Source organism: Ammodytes marinus (genome assembly GCF_949987685.1).
Source record: "Ammodytes marinus genome assembly, chromosome: 8".
Taxonomy (NCBI): domain Eukaryota; kingdom Metazoa; phylum Chordata; class Actinopteri; order Uranoscopiformes; family Ammodytidae; genus Ammodytes; species Ammodytes marinus.
This window is the reverse complement of record NC_137212.1, coordinates 9,942,254-9,959,890: the sequence shown is the minus strand read 5'-3', so window position 1 is coordinate 9,959,890 and position 17,637 is coordinate 9,942,254. Positions and strand designations below refer to the sequence as shown.

The 17,637-nt window shown below is 40.5% G+C and overlaps 2 protein-coding genes across 2 annotated transcripts; one reads left to right on the top strand and one right to left on the bottom strand.

Annotated features, from left to right (window-relative positions):
• Nucleotides 1-3,235: 3,235 nt before the first annotated feature.
• Nucleotides 3,236-8,181, bottom strand: bmb (brambleberry; the record flags this gene model as incomplete). The annotated part of the gene is made up of 12 exons (XM_080032209.1): nucleotides 3,236-3,365; nucleotides 3,447-3,568; nucleotides 3,657-3,784; nucleotides 3,868-3,929; nucleotides 4,269-4,410; nucleotides 4,517-4,723; nucleotides 5,489-5,668; nucleotides 5,761-5,877; nucleotides 6,386-6,608; nucleotides 6,695-6,880; nucleotides 7,263-7,391; nucleotides 7,897-8,181. 12 exons carry the CDS (start codon nucleotides 8,179-8,181, stop codon nucleotides 3,236-3,238), a joined length of 1,911 nt encoding a protein of 636 aa, XP_079888335.1.
• A 1,585-nt stretch (nucleotides 8,182-9,766) lies between these two features.
• On the top strand, nucleotides 9,767-17,168 carry pycr3 (pyrroline-5-carboxylate reductase 3). The gene is made up of 7 exons (XM_080031987.1): nucleotides 9,767-10,275; nucleotides 12,013-12,106; nucleotides 13,854-13,918; nucleotides 14,651-14,830; nucleotides 15,276-15,488; nucleotides 15,975-16,067; nucleotides 16,461-17,168. Exons 1-7 carry the CDS (start codon nucleotides 9,793-9,795, stop codon nucleotides 16,662-16,664), a joined length of 1,332 nt encoding a protein of 443 aa, XP_079888113.1. The 5' UTR covers nucleotides 9,767-9,792; the 3' UTR covers nucleotides 16,665-17,168.
• The last annotated feature ends 469 nt before the right edge of the window (nucleotides 17,169-17,637 follow it).

Below are 17,637 nucleotides of genomic sequence, written 5' to 3'. Positions count from 1 at the left end.
AGAGTGCACCTGTGGATTCATCATACCTAAACACAGACCACGCCCTGTGCTGGGGCCTCATATTTATATTAAAAACAAATATAATGTATATGTATATATATTTTTTTTTGCACATAATATTAAGCGCATATACAGTGCCACAGTGTAGCGGTCTCAAGCAGTTCACAAGGCCCCTCGCCTCGAGTCAGTGCTTAGAACACTAGTCCATTGTTGGCTTGACTTTTTTTTTGTTATTCTCAATTTATCTCAGATGTTGTTGGTTGTTCTTGTCATGCCCGCTAATGTGTGCGCACGTTTGCAGATATTCAATAGATCAGTTTTTAATGTAGCCTACTCCACAAATGTATCTAGACACTTTCTTTAAAAAGGTTTTTTGTATATTATTCTATATGACCAATACCATTTATGAATTGTCATGTTTTCAATGCAGTTGCACCATTGTTCGGTTAAAATATATTTAATTGGACCGCTCCGGTGGCGTAGTGGATAGAGCATGTACCATATTGGCTCCGGCCTTCGTTGCAGTGGTTGCCGGTTCAAATCCGACCCGTGGACCTTTCTCTCTGTCTCCCCATTTCAACTCTAGTAAAGCTTGAAAATGCCAAAAAATAATCTTATAAATAAAATAAAAATGCATTTCATTATGCACTGATTTTATACCTTTGTAAACTTTGCAGGTGGGAGTGTAGGTTGTGTCATTGGTCGGAGTAGACCCTATGAACCCTTAGAATATGTGAACGTCCCAGTTACATGTCACATAACGTACATAGCCTATAGCCTTTGGGTCTGCTTCAAGCACATCTTTTTGTTGGTATGTTTAGGGTGTGTGGGAACGTCTGCACTCAAAAACACATCCAGCTAAAGTATAATATGCAAATTTTCCATGATACATCTCACATGCTGTTTGAGAACATACTCAATTCAGTTCATTTAAAGGTGCAGTGTGTGTTATATAATATAGGAATATTTAGTGACAAAGGAAATTTTACAAGGGTGAAAAATGGCTTAAGTCGCAAGTTAAACATTAATTAAAAGGGTTCATTCCTATTATGTTGTTACACAATTGACAGAAATTGTTATTAAAATGTCAACAGTCATATTTTGACATAACCTGTTTGAGTGAAATGATTAATAAATATCATATATACAATCTTTAGTTAAGTTTTTTTGTGTTTCCTGAAAAAACTGAAAAAATTACTTTGGCCATTATTTTAAGAGGGTGACGATATGCAAATTTTCCATGATACATCTCACAAGCCATTAGCTGTTTATATTTACGATTTTGACGTTTCGGGGAACGGGCTAGGCGGGGCACTGGCTCTGAGAGACAAATATTAACGTGGTTAGTATAAACATAAACAAACATTCGCCAAGTGTTCGCTAGAGATTAGGCTACCTATGTGCCTTTTAAACATCATAACATGATAGAGAGATTACCTATGTGCCTTTTAAACATCATAACATGATAGAGAGAGAGGGAGGGAGGGAGAGAGATAGATAGAGATTACCTATGTGCCTTTTAAACACAACATGATGTAGGGGAGACCCAGTACAGTTGTAACACAGGACGGTTGTAACACCTTGAATTCCTCCAATCAGAAACAAGCTAGAGTGATGACACTCACTGTGCTCGTGCTCCGTCAGTTTCCCTCCTTTCTTTCAAAAGGAGAGCCACATCAGATACTTCAAGAAGAAGTTATCAACAAAAGTCTGTTTTTGAGGTAAAAAAATATTTTTTGGATTCTGTCCTTATATCAAATGTCTATGAATCCAAACAAGTATTATTGGAATCACTGTTTTGTAAGCTAAAAGTAAAAATGGCTAACAAGTGTCAAACTAATATTCAAACTAGCTCACATGAGATGAAAACATGGTTGGTGATACTGGGACAGTTGTAACACCCTGTTACAATTAACACACACAATTAAATAATATCATATACCTGTTTGAGGTAGTGAGCCTTGGCCTTGATCTCATGTTTGAGGTTGTGTGTTATAATCATTAAATCAATCTCATGTTTGAGGATGTATGATCTATACTCATTAAAACATTTCTTACATTGTAATTTGATGGCTTCTTTTTTGTCATGCAGTATGAAAAAAGGTAATGATTACTTAAAAACAAGAAATTAATAGTCACAATAATATGACTGATCAATAATATATTTCATTTTGAGTATATGATTGATTAATTCTGAATATTTTAGACATGTTACAACTGTCCCTGACATGCGTTACAAACTGTCCCTGTATACTGGGACAGTTGTAACAGTAGAGAGTCTGTATTATAATTCATTTTGCAACCTTTACACATTTCATAAAACCACTTAAATACATTGTTTCAGTAGCTAACAGATTGAAGTTTATAATATAACAAATTGGTTACTCTAGTTTAAATAGGTTTGGATTTATCGCAAAAAGTGTTACACCTGTACCTGGTCTCCCCTACTCCCCCAACCTTACCCAGGGCAGGTGGACTGGGTACCACAACACTGAGCTGAGGGGGAATGGAGGCTGGCCAGGGAACTTGTATAACTTATCATTTGACCCCTTATACAGTATATGCCTTGTAGGCTTCACACCTAGTTGTAGTAATGTGTTAATCACAAAATAAACATTTTGTTCTCCCAGGAATTGTAGAATCTGTCGGCCCAGCCTCCATTTAATTTGAACTCTCAAAAAAAAAAAAAAAAAAGTGAGGGAGGGAGGGGGCCGAGCGGAGCTCACGGCTGAAAGGGTTCGCTGAATTTGACTCGAGTGTCCGCGTGACACATCTTGCACATTATTTTAGTCTGTTGTGAGTCTGAAGTATTTTAAGAAAACACAATTAGTTTTACCTTTCCTCTCGACCAAAGGCTGACTTACTGCAACACAGTCTCACTCGTTTTTCCAAAATACCCTGCAATGCGCAACATCTCCCTCCTACTCTCTGAACCAGCTGAAAGTTAACTATCAGTTGAGGGAGGGGCCGAGCAGAGCTCACAGCTGAAAGGGTTCGCCGAATTTAAAAGCCTGCATGCTTTTACATTTTTTTTTCCTCCCACATATTCCTCCGCGCCCCCCCCCCACAGTTTGAAAACCACTGGTTTAGGACATTCACTGGATTTGCCTACCGCTGACTACTACTGCTGCTCCTTCGTTTGAATACATGTACAGGCAGATTCATACGTAAAGAAATAATTTATTTAAACAAATTAACATTTAAAAACATGGCAATAACAGCAGTAATAAAAGTTTCATGAACGAACATATGACGTGTGCCCCCCTTTATGGATGTTGCAGTACTCTTGTCCTAGCGTGGCTCTCTTCTTACACACCTTCCCTGTTTTTGTGACGCCATTGCACAGCTGACGGCCTGATAGAGAACTGCGAAGAGAAAGGAAATTTATGATCAATACACTTCATGTTTAAAGCATTTCTGGTGGACAGAAAGTCTCAAACCTTCACCTGTTAGACATGATGGACTGCGTCGGACTCGCACTCCGTGATTCAGTCAGACAGTCCAGTGAGTCATTCACTGCGTCAAAAACACCTCCCAGGTTCCTCAAGGGGATCTCACCCAAAAGAGCCTTTAAAAAGATACAAATAAATCGACTATTATTTAATCGAGGTACTGAATGTAGTCATTTGCTTAGGACAGTTACTGGATTTGCTCACCGCTGACAGAAACTGATGCGGTACGAGCCTGGGAGTAGAGTGATTGGGCGTGCCAATAATGGGCGTAGAAATGGAACCTGGCAGTGGCTGTTTGTGAGGAGTTGCCACTGCTGATATGCCAAAGTTCCCTGTAAACAGAGACATGAGTGAGCCAGTTGGGAATTCTCTGGAAGATATTTTGCTTTTATGGTACTTGAGGTTTATTTCAAACCTGAGATGAAGCTGTCCTGGTTCAACAGGTTGTCCTTCTCCATCAAGTCGGCCTTTTCGTCTCTGGACAAAAATAAATAAGAGCGGCTACGTCAAATAAACCCACTGCATTTAAATATCTGTTTAGATGGTTGAATCAGGATACATGTACATTGTACAATAATAACCCGTTATCCTCAGTGGAGCTGAAATCTTTCCATTAATTGATAATTAACATCAAATTAAATCAGCAATTTTTTTTAAATTGAAGGTTATCTTAAAGCAAAAAAGCAACTAACAAATATATTTTCAATAAGGACTGGAGATCGGACAAAAAAAAACTTGTTATACAATTTGGGATTTCTTTATAGACATTGAGAAATACAATTGTCCAGTTTAGTGGATAATAAAAGTAGGCCTCACCTCTGTGGTGTAGAGGATGGTGGATACGAGGGGCAGGATGACACTTCTTGCTTCACAATGTCACATGGGGCCAGTGGCAGCAGAGAAGCTGGCTTTCCTCTGATCTGGAAACAGGCCCACAACTGAGTCACAAACCACTGACCTGCAGATATAAGGAACAAAAACATTATGACAAACACAAGAAACAAAATGGAGACATTTATGCCGCTGTAAGTTATACCAGAGACTGTATATAAAAAGGTTAGTACCAAGAGAGAGAGTGAACAGCAGAAGGCTCAGGCTGCACAGATCCAGCGCTGGCTGCTGGTTGATCTCAGCCACTGCATTCAGAGGCACAGTGAAGAGCAGCACAACTCGAGAGAAACCTGGACAGTGCAGGAACGTCAGCAGGACTGCACACAGCACAAAGTAGACTGTATGTGCAATACACGTCCACATGGCTGCCAGGCTCAGACCTGGAATCACATCAAGCAAGAGAGTACTAGGGTGATTTACAAAAAAAAATCTACTTGGAACATCCTAAGAGAGATACAGGGAATGACATACTAAGGGTTGAGTCGTGGGTCCGTTACCAAAAACAACTTTAAATACTCAGATGTTTATGTGCAACTAAATAACATTTATTTAACAGATATGTTTTACTACAGTTGTCAATTATCTTAGATCTATGGAGTTCTGGATTATATTAACAGTGAAACACAATGCTTAAAAAAAAAAAAAAAAAAAAAAAAGCAAAATAATCCATTGTCCTAAAAAAAAATACTGAATCTGCATCCGATTGGAACAATTTATTTTTATTATCAATTTATTTACCGAAAGTCTCAATTTGTTTAATGAAGGATTGAATAATCAGTAAATTGTTTGAAAAAAAAGGAAAGATATTCAGTTTACTCATGACAAATCATTAAAGTCTCACATTTGAAAGATGCCGGAACGAGAAAATGTTTGGTATTGTTGTACTTAAAAATGTCCTGGAATTTGGAAACTGAAAAACAATTGTTGATTGTTCAGATGATCATTCAGCTCTACATTGTATTTTTTTTTTAAAGAGTTTAAACTACAGAAAATTATGAAATCTAATCCATGATAGTTGATCATTGTGCAATTTGAATATAAATCCCAAAAATGTAATTCACATTTTTAAAAGTTGATTTGGAACACAGAAAAGACAACAAAAGTGTCAACAAACATGGTGACTGCTGCACTGTGTGATGTCTCACCCGCCCAGCCGAGGTATCCCTGGATCATGTGAAGCCTTTCCTCAATCCGGCCCTGCATGTTATCCAGGTTGTGCAGCATGAATCCCAGGGTGCCGTTCATGCGCTCCAGTTTGGTCATTAGGTCAGAGTAATACTTGGAGGTCTGGCCCTGGTACTGCAGAAACTCAGACATGCTGTGGTCTGATCAGCCAAAACAATTACTTAAAAAAAGGATGATCTTAGTTGAACTTCAAGTGTTAAAATTGTGCCATGACTTTTAGACTTGCGATTACCAATTTTTTGGTAGATGTCCTGAGCGTGGTGTCGGACATCTTCAAGGTCTTTAACGATCGCGTTGTGGCTGTCCTGCACCTCAGAGCCGTGGACCTGCAGATGCTCACTCACATTCTCTAATAAAAAGGGAGGACAGGAAGGCAGGCAGCAGGTGATAAATATTATATTCCAATAAAAAGCCCCCCATTTCTTAGGACATTTTTATTTAATTTATTTTTACTATACTCCAACTCCAGTTATAATGAGATAAGCCATTGGTAATACCGATTGTTGCCTTTAACCTTTTTGTGGTCTGATCTAAACATTTACACATCCTGAAAAACGTGTCAACTTCCTCATGAACCCATGTATTTCCCGCTATGCTCATTTTGATGCAAAGGAAAACACATAAACACCATCATTGAAGTGAGACAGTTTGTGCTCTGTGTGCTTTCAAGTTCAAAGAAGGAAACCAGAGACATGCAAAGCACAAGTGCATACTTTAGTGTGTCAACACTACAGACAAGTACAATTCAATCAGCACCACAGTACTTGTTCAAACTATTGTATAAACAATAGCTCAAAATAGTGAGCCAAACATAATCCTGAAGCCATTCCAGTGGGCAAACACATGAAAGCTCTCACCCACTCTCTTGGTAATTCCCTGAATGAGCTGCGCGACCAGCTCCTGTCCTGAGGCGATGAGAGCTTTTTCCTGGCCCAGACGCTCCAGGTTGTCCCGTAGTGAACTCTCCATGTGCTCCTGTCCCTCATGCAGTCTGCCCTGTTGGGCCTGCAGAGCACTGTGACCCTCTAACACCTTGTCCAAAGAGGCTGCAGTCAGGTCCCTCAGCTCCAGCTGGCCCTCCTGGTAGAAAACCATTACATCTAAATCAACAATCTGATCCGTCACTGCATACTGTGCACATGAAGAGGCAAGACAAGAAACTCTACCTTCAGCTCAGTCATTGCATCCAGCTGGCTCGTCGCCGTGGAGATGAGAGCGTTGACAGTTTGCTCGGCTCTGCGCCGGAAGAGCTGCTGACGGGTGGAGTAGCAGACGGAGCGCGCTCTGTTGCTCACTATGTGGTACGCATTCCACGTGTCTGAGTCCATGTCTGCCGTGCACTCTTTTATCGTCTGAAACATCACGTCAGATTACAGATAGCAATCTAAATACTGTGGAGCGAGTCAGCGTTTCTAGAGAATGCTTGTTTAAAAAAAATAAAAAAAATCACTTTGTCAAAATCAGTGAATATCTCCTCACGATCCGCTACCTGTCCACCATGTGTGCGGGCTGAAAAAAAAAAGTCCAGTACACAGCCCAGGCTCTGTAGACAGGCATGTTGATTGCAACAGTGAGCCCTCTTTGTTTACATACCAGTTTACAGTGCCTAGGGCCTATGTATAAAACACAGGAGTTTTGATTTAGTGCACACAGTAGGGACAGGTAGGCCTCGCGGATAGTGAGGAGATATCGAAAAAGGACAAATTGATTCTTATAGTCAGCTTTTTATCTTACCATTTCCTCTGTGCATGGGTAGGTCCGTCGACCCTCACTCTCTGCCTGGCAGTTAAACAGGACTACTCCAAACTTGGCCAGCTGCTCCTCTGAGAGGCTTTCACAGCTCGCCTTCAACCGAGCCACCACCTACAGCAGAGCACACAGCTTTATTTAACATGGTAAAGACAAACCAGTATGGCAATATCAGTGTATTGGTGCTACACTGTGAACCTGTTGTGGGCAAACAAAGCCGGGAGGGCAGCTATAATTTATAAATGAAACCGTCAATAGATAGTAAAGGCTGTTTCTCATCCTTTCCTGGATTCTAATTGCAATTGTTAATCCCAAAATATCTCAGGCCAGATCTCTGGTTGACATTCGTCACAAATTTAGTAACATTTTCAAACATCAAAAATATGTTCTCCTTATTTTTTATGGCACATTGAATGTTTAAGATGGTCAATGAAAACGAGCAATTTGAAGACATTAGGCTTTAGTAAACTGTAGAGAATATGTCATCGACCAATAAATTAAAATCAGGGAGGGAGAAAACAATAATTTAAAAATGATAGTTTGCAACTTTAATCAAACATGTTAAACAGTTAGGCTTATGGTTTGATTGATTTGACCCTGGGTGGATTAGTTTGTTTACCCTATAATGACAGATGTCTAACGGGCTGATCTCCAGGTTCCTCGCATCAGCCAGAAACTTCTCATCGGCAGTGGTCATCTCAAACTGAGCATCCTTTGCCAGAACAGCTGGGGCCTCTGCTGCCGGTGGTGGTGGAGGTTTCTCTGTCTGCCTCAGCCACTCAAACAGTCCGCTGACTGCAGGACACTGACACACCAAAGTGCCGACAAGCACAAGATACAGGTGGTGGATCATGTCTGGAACACATTGCACACTGACTGAATCATCTTCCAGCTCTTTTGTCATTGATCCTTATTTGCAAGAGATTTGAAATGATAAACTTCAAAGAAAAAAAGAGAAAGTTGGAAGATACATGTTTTTATTTGTATGTCGACTCCTTTTAGATGTGGCCATTTTGGGTCGTGTGTGTATATATATATATATATTTTTTTTTTTTACCATTTTCTTAAAGTTGTGTCTCTTAAAGTGTAAAGTGCATCAGTTTTTTTCTTCCAGTAAGATGATTAATTTACTCAATAACTTCCCTCACATTTTGTGTTGGGCCATTTTTTAAAATTCTGTGCCATAAGAAATCACACCATTCTCTTTCCAACTGGCAGGAAAATATGTAATATACCCAACATGTCCAAGTCTTAGGGACGTCGCTAGATGGCGACAAAAACAACCCAATATGTTAACATATGATATGCATTTATTATACTATCTATGGATAAGCAGCATAATTGATCTAGCTTTAATCAACGTTTGTTATGGCGTTTTGTAGACAAATACAGGCATGACAACATTTTAAATTGAATTGAATAAGGCCTTATTTTTTTCATTCATGTTTGAATGAATGAAGACCACACACACTTGAGGAGGCTTGCCCAGGCATGTCTACTCTGCTGCTCAAGTGTTCCTACTGTAGACCACTGAAGCATCTTTTACGCACCATCAAAAACGCTGCTACATTTTTACACTAGAAAAGAGTAAAATATGAAACAATCTATTCAAAAGAAGGAAAACAGATTAAAATCCAATAGACAGCTCTTTAATCGATTGTTTCCCACCTGATGCGAAACATATTTACATAGAATATGCACATATAGCTTATTTCACTGTGCAAAAAGAAAGACGAAGGAAACATATTTTTTTAAATAAATAGAATTCATAACATCACCACAACACTTGCTACAGGTGCATGCACGAGTAAAATACCTGCAAATGCATTAACTTCCCAGGCATTGAACGTCGCATTAAAATCATAGATATATTCAAACAGCGTACCTTTAGTTTTGTAAATCCTTGGTGAAGGCTCCCCACACACAGCTGACCAGAATGACAGCTAATTGTTTTATTTTGACCACCTCCTCTCTGCTATATACGAGGACGCAGCCAATGGCATTACTCGCATTTTTTTAGGAGGCGGGACTTGAGGTATGTTCGATTTATTTCACGGCTGAAACGGAATGGAATAATGTGCGGTATTTGCAGAAGGCACCGCCCGGCCAACACGGCAGCATAGAGGTGATTTAAACAAACCCATTGATAGTTCACTGGTAACTCCTGTTTGGTTTGGTCTGGGTTTGTGGATTCTCCGGGAGCACGTTAATCTGATTTGACAGACAGACTAACCTTCAATTTGAGCTCTTGGATTTCATCATATCTGAAAAATACACGCAGGTGAATACATACCTTAGCAATAGCTGTAGCCGGTGATGTTCACAGCATCGCCTACACGTTGAGTTAATGTCACTCCGGGTTATTTTATGGTTGGCCAGTCAACAAGAAACACGTGCATTGTATTTCTAATCTAATCTATCCTGGATTATTTCCCCGCCGTTCATAGCTAGATACAGCAGTAGAGTAGGTATATTTCCTGTCTTTTTTAGGCTAAGATTTTATTTAGGAACAACAATGGAGGACTCTGGTATCAAGAAGCAGAACTGGGACGTCAAAGAGACGGAGCTGTTTCTGGAAATCCTCAAGGAGCTGGACATGAAGAAGTGCTTGGACGGCAGGAAAGTGAGGAATAATAAACTGTTCAAGGTGGCGCACCGGCGGATGACAGCGGCCGGCTACCACAGGACCGTGGACCAATTGAAGTTTCGCTGGAAACTCCTCAAGAGCGCCTACTACAAGTGCAAGAGGGAGCCCGACTCCCCGGCACCAGTCACCAAAATCCAGGGCTGGTGGAGGTACGAAAAGACAATGGTGGCTATCATGGAGTCCAGGGGACACTCGCTGGTCGGAGCCGGAGCAGCCGCGGGACTCCACTCCGACAGGACCGATGAAGTGACGGAGGACTCGGATGGAGACGCGTCCATGACCATGCCGCCGCACTGGCCCCAGCAGCAGCTGCCCGCCTCGGACAATGCCACTCATAACCTGGATTTAATTGTAGGGTTGACACGCCGTGGATGCAATGCAGTCTGGTCAATCATTAGAGCATTACTGTGATTTCATTTCTGTCATCATGTGTTGTCTGACTGCATGCATGAATGGGGGTTCACAGGGCCCTATGTCATGTTCCTAGGGCCTAATGTTTTCCTTCTAGGGCCCTATACTAGCCTATGTTCCTAAGGTGAAAGATATTTACACTGTCCCTACCTACAATCTAGTGAAAACAAAAGCCAAGTGAATGGGCTTGGCAGAATCAGCGGGAAAAGGAGACCCTGTTGAGTTTGACATCTACCTTGACCTAACATGCCTGAGGCTGCTCACCTTGGAGACCTGCTGTGGATATGGGTACGGCCTGGCGTGAGATTAACACCTTCTCCACCTGGATCTTCAACGACTCTACGTTATGTTCCTAGGGTCCCATGTTCCCAAATGGTAGCCAAACTTTTCTCTGGTTTTCTCATACTCGAAGCACTTAACATTGTTTTGCCTCATTCACCCATTCACACACACCTTGACATACACCAAGGAGGGCAGCAGCTATCATGCAGGTTGCAAGCGAACCACAAGAAGCAATTTGGAGTCTAGTGCCTTGACCAGGGACACTTGACAGGAGATAGGGGATCGACATACCAACCCCCTGCAATCCAGTGGACGACCGCCTTACCTGTTTTAGCCACAACCCCTACAACCCATGGCCCAATGTTATTTACCCAGCCAGGGTGTTGTGTTATGTTCCGTAATAGGACTCAATATTCCCAGTTCAATATTCTGTTAAGGTACATGACTTTAACACTTATGAAGGTTTTATGTTGGCAGGTACTTATGTTCCCAGACTTATGTCTCGGCCCAAGCCAAGTCCCCTCCTCCCTGCTGCTGCTTCTATATATAAACTGATGCCATTAAATGCAACTGGCCTTCAATACATTTTATGTCCATGCTACTTGTCTAGTTGTCTTTAGTAGGTGTTGATTCAACTTAATGGTCTGGTGAGTGAGAGATGCTTCTGATATTCTGTGCACCATTTTAGTAAGAGTAGACTCTATTTGGTTTATAATACTTCTATAAAGCGCAGCAACAACTTTGTTTAATCCTGTATATAAACCGGTTATCTCATTTAGATCTCCTCTTTACAATAATAACAATTGGTGTGAAGCACACAGACATTCACAATAACACAATTTAGTGACAATCAAAATGATTAAGTATAATATTTTAAAATAGTTGAGAATTTAAAAGCACCCATAAACTATAGCCTCCAAAATAACTATTAAGTTGAATCAACACAATTTCAGCAATACACTGAGCATTATAATGTTCACAAAAGTAGGATGTATTAACCCTGTAACTTCTTAACTAGGTGAGGGATTCAGTCGAATTACAAAAAGAAAAACTCAGGACAGAGAACCAGGCTTTGGCAGCAGTTATGTATTTAGTGAGGGGAGAACTGATTACCCATCCAACCGTCAACCAGGATTTTACATGTGCAATTATTTCTTGCCTTAATCTGGTTTCTCGCAGTAGTGAAAAACGATTACTCACTAATGAATTGATCTTTAATTACTGGCAGTGATGCATGTGTGACAAAATGTGTGATGCCGTTGTGATGGTGTGAAATGTGACATGTTAGTATTGTGTCTTAGGTTGTCCCGTGATATCCACCTCCTTTAGTCTTCTTCACCTAATTGTTCAACTCTGATGTAGAGTGTTGTTGAATTCAAATCTCTTTTCTCTTAGATCAAAATGGACCCAGAGATGGACTCGCAGCTGAGGATCGGTTTCATCGGTGCAGGGAACATGGCGTTCGGCATCGCAAAGGGCATCTTGTCTGGTGAGTCCGGTGAGTTTTTAAAGGAATAGTTCAACATTTTTAATTCTTCCAGTATGTTTTTAATTTTTAAATGACATAACGTGTAAAAAATATAGTGCACAACATAACGTGATAAATAAACAAGTCCCAACAAGCCGACAGGAGCGTTAAGTGAAAGTGTAAAGATAATCTTTTGACATGCTCCCTTTACCATTGTTTGAGCTAAAGCCCTGTTTCCACCTGGGATTATGATGTGATTTTGGTAATCCGATCAAAGGTGGCCAGCTCTTAGTCCGTGTGTTCACACTTGTCTGTCCACATGTGACTTCTTTGTCTACTTGTGATCGGATTGCATTTACCCGCTCTGTATGTAAATCAACACACATACATCATGTCCGTTTGCATTGGTGTTTTTAATCAGTGGGGTTCAAACAAGTAAATATACAGGGCTGTACAGTGCCACAATCGCATTTGCTATAAAAATGCATTACGTGCAAAGATAATTACAAGTCTAGGTCAACGAGATAGGCTACTGTCTCATTTAGACAAGGAGGAGCGATGCACAACACTGCTTAGAGGGCTCTACATTAACACTCGCCAAATGCGTGTAAATATCATAGATAGTATATAAAAGTAAAAACTCTTATGCGAGTAAGTTATTACGCCACTTTGGCTGGTGAAAGATGTGTACTCGCCGGGTGGCTTATCTAACGCTCTGATACATTCTTGTCACCACCACCAGTACACAACGTTTTATATGAATGCAGTTAAGTTACTGCATGTGCGAACAGAATATTTCCTGTGCGCCTTCACATTAAAAGCCTGTTACTAGCCAAACGTGAGTTGACTTTTATTCTTAAGCAGATAAGAACTGTGGCTCAGTTGGTAGAGAGGGTCGGCTGATGATCAAAGGGTTGGAGGTTCGATCCCTGCCCTGCCACCTGTGTCATGGTTGTTGTGTCCTTGGGCAAGACACTTCACCCACCTTGCCTCGTGTGAATGTAGATAGTTAGCCTGCTATCGGTGTATGAATGTGTGTGTGAATGGTAACGTGGGAAAAGGAAAACAGGTCTCCCTTGTAAAAGAGTCTTCGGTCTCAATGGGATTTACCTGTATAAATAAAGGTTAAAAAAACAAAAAAAAAACAGGAAGTTGCTGCCTTGCAGCGCAGCAGTCAATATCAGCGATTTCCGTGTTTTCAGATTTACGCAGTGAAATGAAACAGAGGACGGAAAGCTTGTCATTTGCAATACTGGCAGATGCAACTAAGGTTCATGAGGCTTCTATAAAAGCTGCATGAATGCCAGTGATGAATTTTCAACGCATTTCCGCTCAGGCAGGGGGCGACAGTTGAGTTGGAAAGTCTGCATTGCTGTTTAAACTACTATTTGAATGCGGACACATCAGACACAAGCAACATAAACCACCTCCGAATGTGGTTTTTGTGATCCGATCTCAATGCGTCTTCAATGCGTCCTGAGAGTGTTTCTACCTGTAGTTAGAGCTGTCCAGATGTGATCAGATCCCAAAAATCAGATGTTAAAGACAAGTGGAAACGGGGTCTAAGCTAACCTGGATGAGAGACCTTTGCCCATTTCTATATCAAAAATGTACGCACAGTTACAGGAACAGATTTCTGTCACCTTTTCTTGAGCTGGAGAGTGAGGCAAAAAGCTAAACATTTTAAATGTTGAACTATTCCTTTCAAGCAGAATAAACAGTGTTTTAAGTAAAGGTGTTCATGGTCTCTCGTGTGTTCCCATTAAAGGAAATGTTCTTCCTGGAAACCTCAAAGTGAGCGCACCATCCTCTAGGAACCAGGGCCGCTTTCAGGTACATTTGATTTCATCTTATTGACTTTATGTTTAGGATAATGGTAACTGTTTGTAAGATCAGGTTCTTCTGTCGTAATGCTGACTTGGTCCTGTTGCTGCAGTCAGAGTCCAAGAGGGGTCAAGTTTATTTTCATTGTGTCAAAGTAATTGCAGGCTACAAAATGAGTTACTACTCGTATTATATGCAGGGACCATCAATTAATCTTCTTACATGTCAGTTACATGTATGCACACATCATTTCAAATATAAGTCCTGCACACTGTATATACTATAGACTTTCTATTTAGATTACATTGTCCGGTTTGTGTTCACCTTGTGGCACATAAGCTACAAACAGTTAAGGTGACCACTATTACTGATACGATAGCCATTATAGGCATCACAACTGTATATCAAACGTGTTAATGTGACACTGTAATGAAAGAAGCCTCAACAACCTATCACTTCAATTCCTAATGTTACAATTACTCTACATTATTTTAAATGCATGAACGTCAAACTCAGGACAATTTGGACAAATGACAAATTACTGTATGTAACCCAACCTAATAATACCTGTCTCTTTGTCGTTCTTTCTGTATACTGTGTATATTAATACATAATATAATAAAGCAGGGTGAAACTGTGTATTTGACTTCACCCCCATGAGCATGGACTGAGCATTTCTGCATGCAGGTGGACATGTGAGGTGGTCAGTATGTAACATTTCATCCATTGTTTTTTTCCCAGGAGCTGGGGATTCCCGTCACTCACTCCAACATAGAGGTGGTCTGTGGGTCCGATGTAGTTTTCGTAGCAGTGAAGCCCCACCTGGTTCCTCCAGTTCTCAATGAGATCTCCCAACACGTCACCGACCGACACATCATTGTGTCTGTGGCAGCAGGAGTTACACTGGCGACACTGGAAGAGGTGGGTATTCTCAGCCCCACGTGTTGTTATGGTTTTTAAACTAAATGCTGGTTCTGTGATGATGTTCGTTCATTGAACCTTTAGTTGTACTCGAGAGTTCATTGAGGGGTGACCCTCATTTACAATGACATCGAGCCAAACTAAACAATGCAAAGTAAAGGCTCGCAACAAGCTGATTTAAAAAAGCCAAAACCATTGAAATATTTAAAGTAGATAATAGCCTACATACACAATGCAGTTAAATAACATTCAGATGACCTAAAAGCCAATTGGATAATAACCTTGATGCAATTAAAATGACGTGAATGAAAATACAATGCAGTTATTTAAAACATTTGCCAGTAGTGTTTAGCAGGTTTAATGAGACAATTATATCTGAATTGGTTAATGGGTAGGAAGTAAATATTATGTTATGTTTTGTTTTTTTCTCTCTCTCAATTCCAAGCTCCTGCCAGAGAATTCGTCCGCCATCAGGCTGATGCCAAATCTGCCATGTTTGGTTCAGGAAGGGGCTCTCCTGTTTGCACGGGGGTCCCATACAAAGCCGGAGGACGGGGCCCTGCTGCGCTCCTTGCTGCACCGCTGTGGTCTGGTGGAGGAGGGACCTGAGGCCTGGATCGACATCCACACGGGACTGAGTGGGAGCGGCGTCGCTTTTGTGAGTGTCCCAGGGTTGATTGATCGGTTTAACAGGACATCTTGGTAACCGTCCTGCAAGACGTTAATGTGGATTGGATGATGTGATTTAGACCATTCATTTGATGTCAAAGTTAAAGCAATGTTTTCTACCTTCCATGTTCAAATGGGTTGCACTCATTTCAATGTAATGTAAGTTCATTATGTTACATACAGTTAATCGGAGTTCTGTTTTAACTGTTAGGGTGCATTATTCTGAAGTGTTAATTCTTTGTAAGTGCATATTCAAATGAAACAGTCCGGATTATTTCTAATTTGAGTATTTAATACAGCTCGGCAAAACACTGCCATGATGACAGGTCACTCATTGAGACACAGGGGTTCTCATTGGCAAGAGACACCAACAAACTTGCAGACAAACAAGACATTGTACAGAGACAACAAATGAACTAAAACATTGTAAAACTCGGCACCTTTTGATCAGGATGCATGTGCTCCCTCTCTGCAGGTCTATCTGTTTGCTGAAGCGTTGGCAGAAGGAGCTGTGAAAATGGGAATGCCAAGCGCTCTGGCTCACAGCATCGCATCTCAAACTGTGCTGGTCAGTTTTACCGTGTTTGTTTCTTTAACTGCAGCAACATCAGCTATGGCAGAATGTTGAACAATGTGGCTAATGTTGACTCTTTCACATATGCTGGAATAATATAATAAACTTCTTTCGTTGTAAAAGCTTTTACAAATGTGCAATTAGCATGTGCTTTTAGTTATACATTTTCTATGACTAGAAGTTCTAAGTTTTTATGTCCTCTGTGTTTATGTCCCATTTAATTTTTTTTTTATCTGCTTGGGTGTATTTTATTTTGTTAAGCACTTTCTAAAGTTGTTATATAAAGTGCTATATAGTTTGTTATTATATTTATTAGTATTGTTATCGTAATGTTATTATATACAAACCCACCACGGCCATTCATTTCAGTTTTTCCATCCGTTTCAGGGTGCTGGGAGGTTGTTACGTGAGTCTGGGAAGCATCCGGCTCAGCTGCGCTCTGAGGTGTGCACCCCCGGGGGAACAACCATCTACGGACTGCACACCCTGGAGCAGGGCGGTGTTCGGGCGGCCACCATGAGTGCAGTGGAGTGTGCCACAGAGAGAGCCAGGGAGATGGGCAGGAAGTCAGCAGCGGGAAGCAGGAAATGATGGGTCGCCATTTGCCTTTTTTTTAACAACCGCTGTCTCAATGAACTTAATTCAAGCCTAATGACAAACTTGACTCTTTTTTTTTTTTCTTTTGGGCTCAACCAATAAGCGTGGAACACCAAGAAGACAGAACAGGACTAGTCAGACTGTTTTTTTTCTTTCTTTTGTCCTTTTTTAATTTTCCCAAGTGCAGTTCATACTTCTTTTTCGTCTCTTTCACCAGATAGAAAACAAGGAAGTATTGGTTTAATCTGGACATCGACACTGACAAGTAAATGATTTGATGATCATTACCCTGTCATTTTATTTGAGTGAATTGCTCATTTCACACGCACACCACTTAATCCAATATTATCTGATTTAAGGCAAAACTGCAAGAAACATGTAACCACATTCAGTCACATTCAGACACTTTAGAATCGATCAGTCCAAGAATCAACTTTTATAAACTTCAAACTTGGAGTAACACCTTACTAGTATTTGGTTACTATGTGTTTGTAATGTGGAGGACAGAATGAAAGATTCCTGTGTGGATGTATTTAATTATATAAACATATAGTATGTAATAAATGTTTGGCTGAATGGAGCATAAACCATTAAATTGGTTGTGAAGGTGCTGACAGGCTCTGTCCAGGTTGTAGTAAACACGTAGTTGCTGGTTCATGTGTTCAATACAATATTGAGAAAAATCTGCCCAGTTTGTAGAATGGGTTTTTATCAAGTGTAATGTGAAGTAGTTTAGGGTGTAGGTCTTTAAATCAGGTGTCAACCAGCCTGTAAAAGCTAAAATTATCAGTGAGTAGAAACAATATGGAGGTACACATATCGAGTACAAAAAAAAAAAATTATATCATTATTAATTACATAGTTTAAGTTTTTGCTCAAGCTAAACAAGAATCAAGATGTTCACTTGGGGTTCTGGAAACTGATGGGCATTTCAGGGGTTTTCAGTCCACAATTGATTGACCAAACA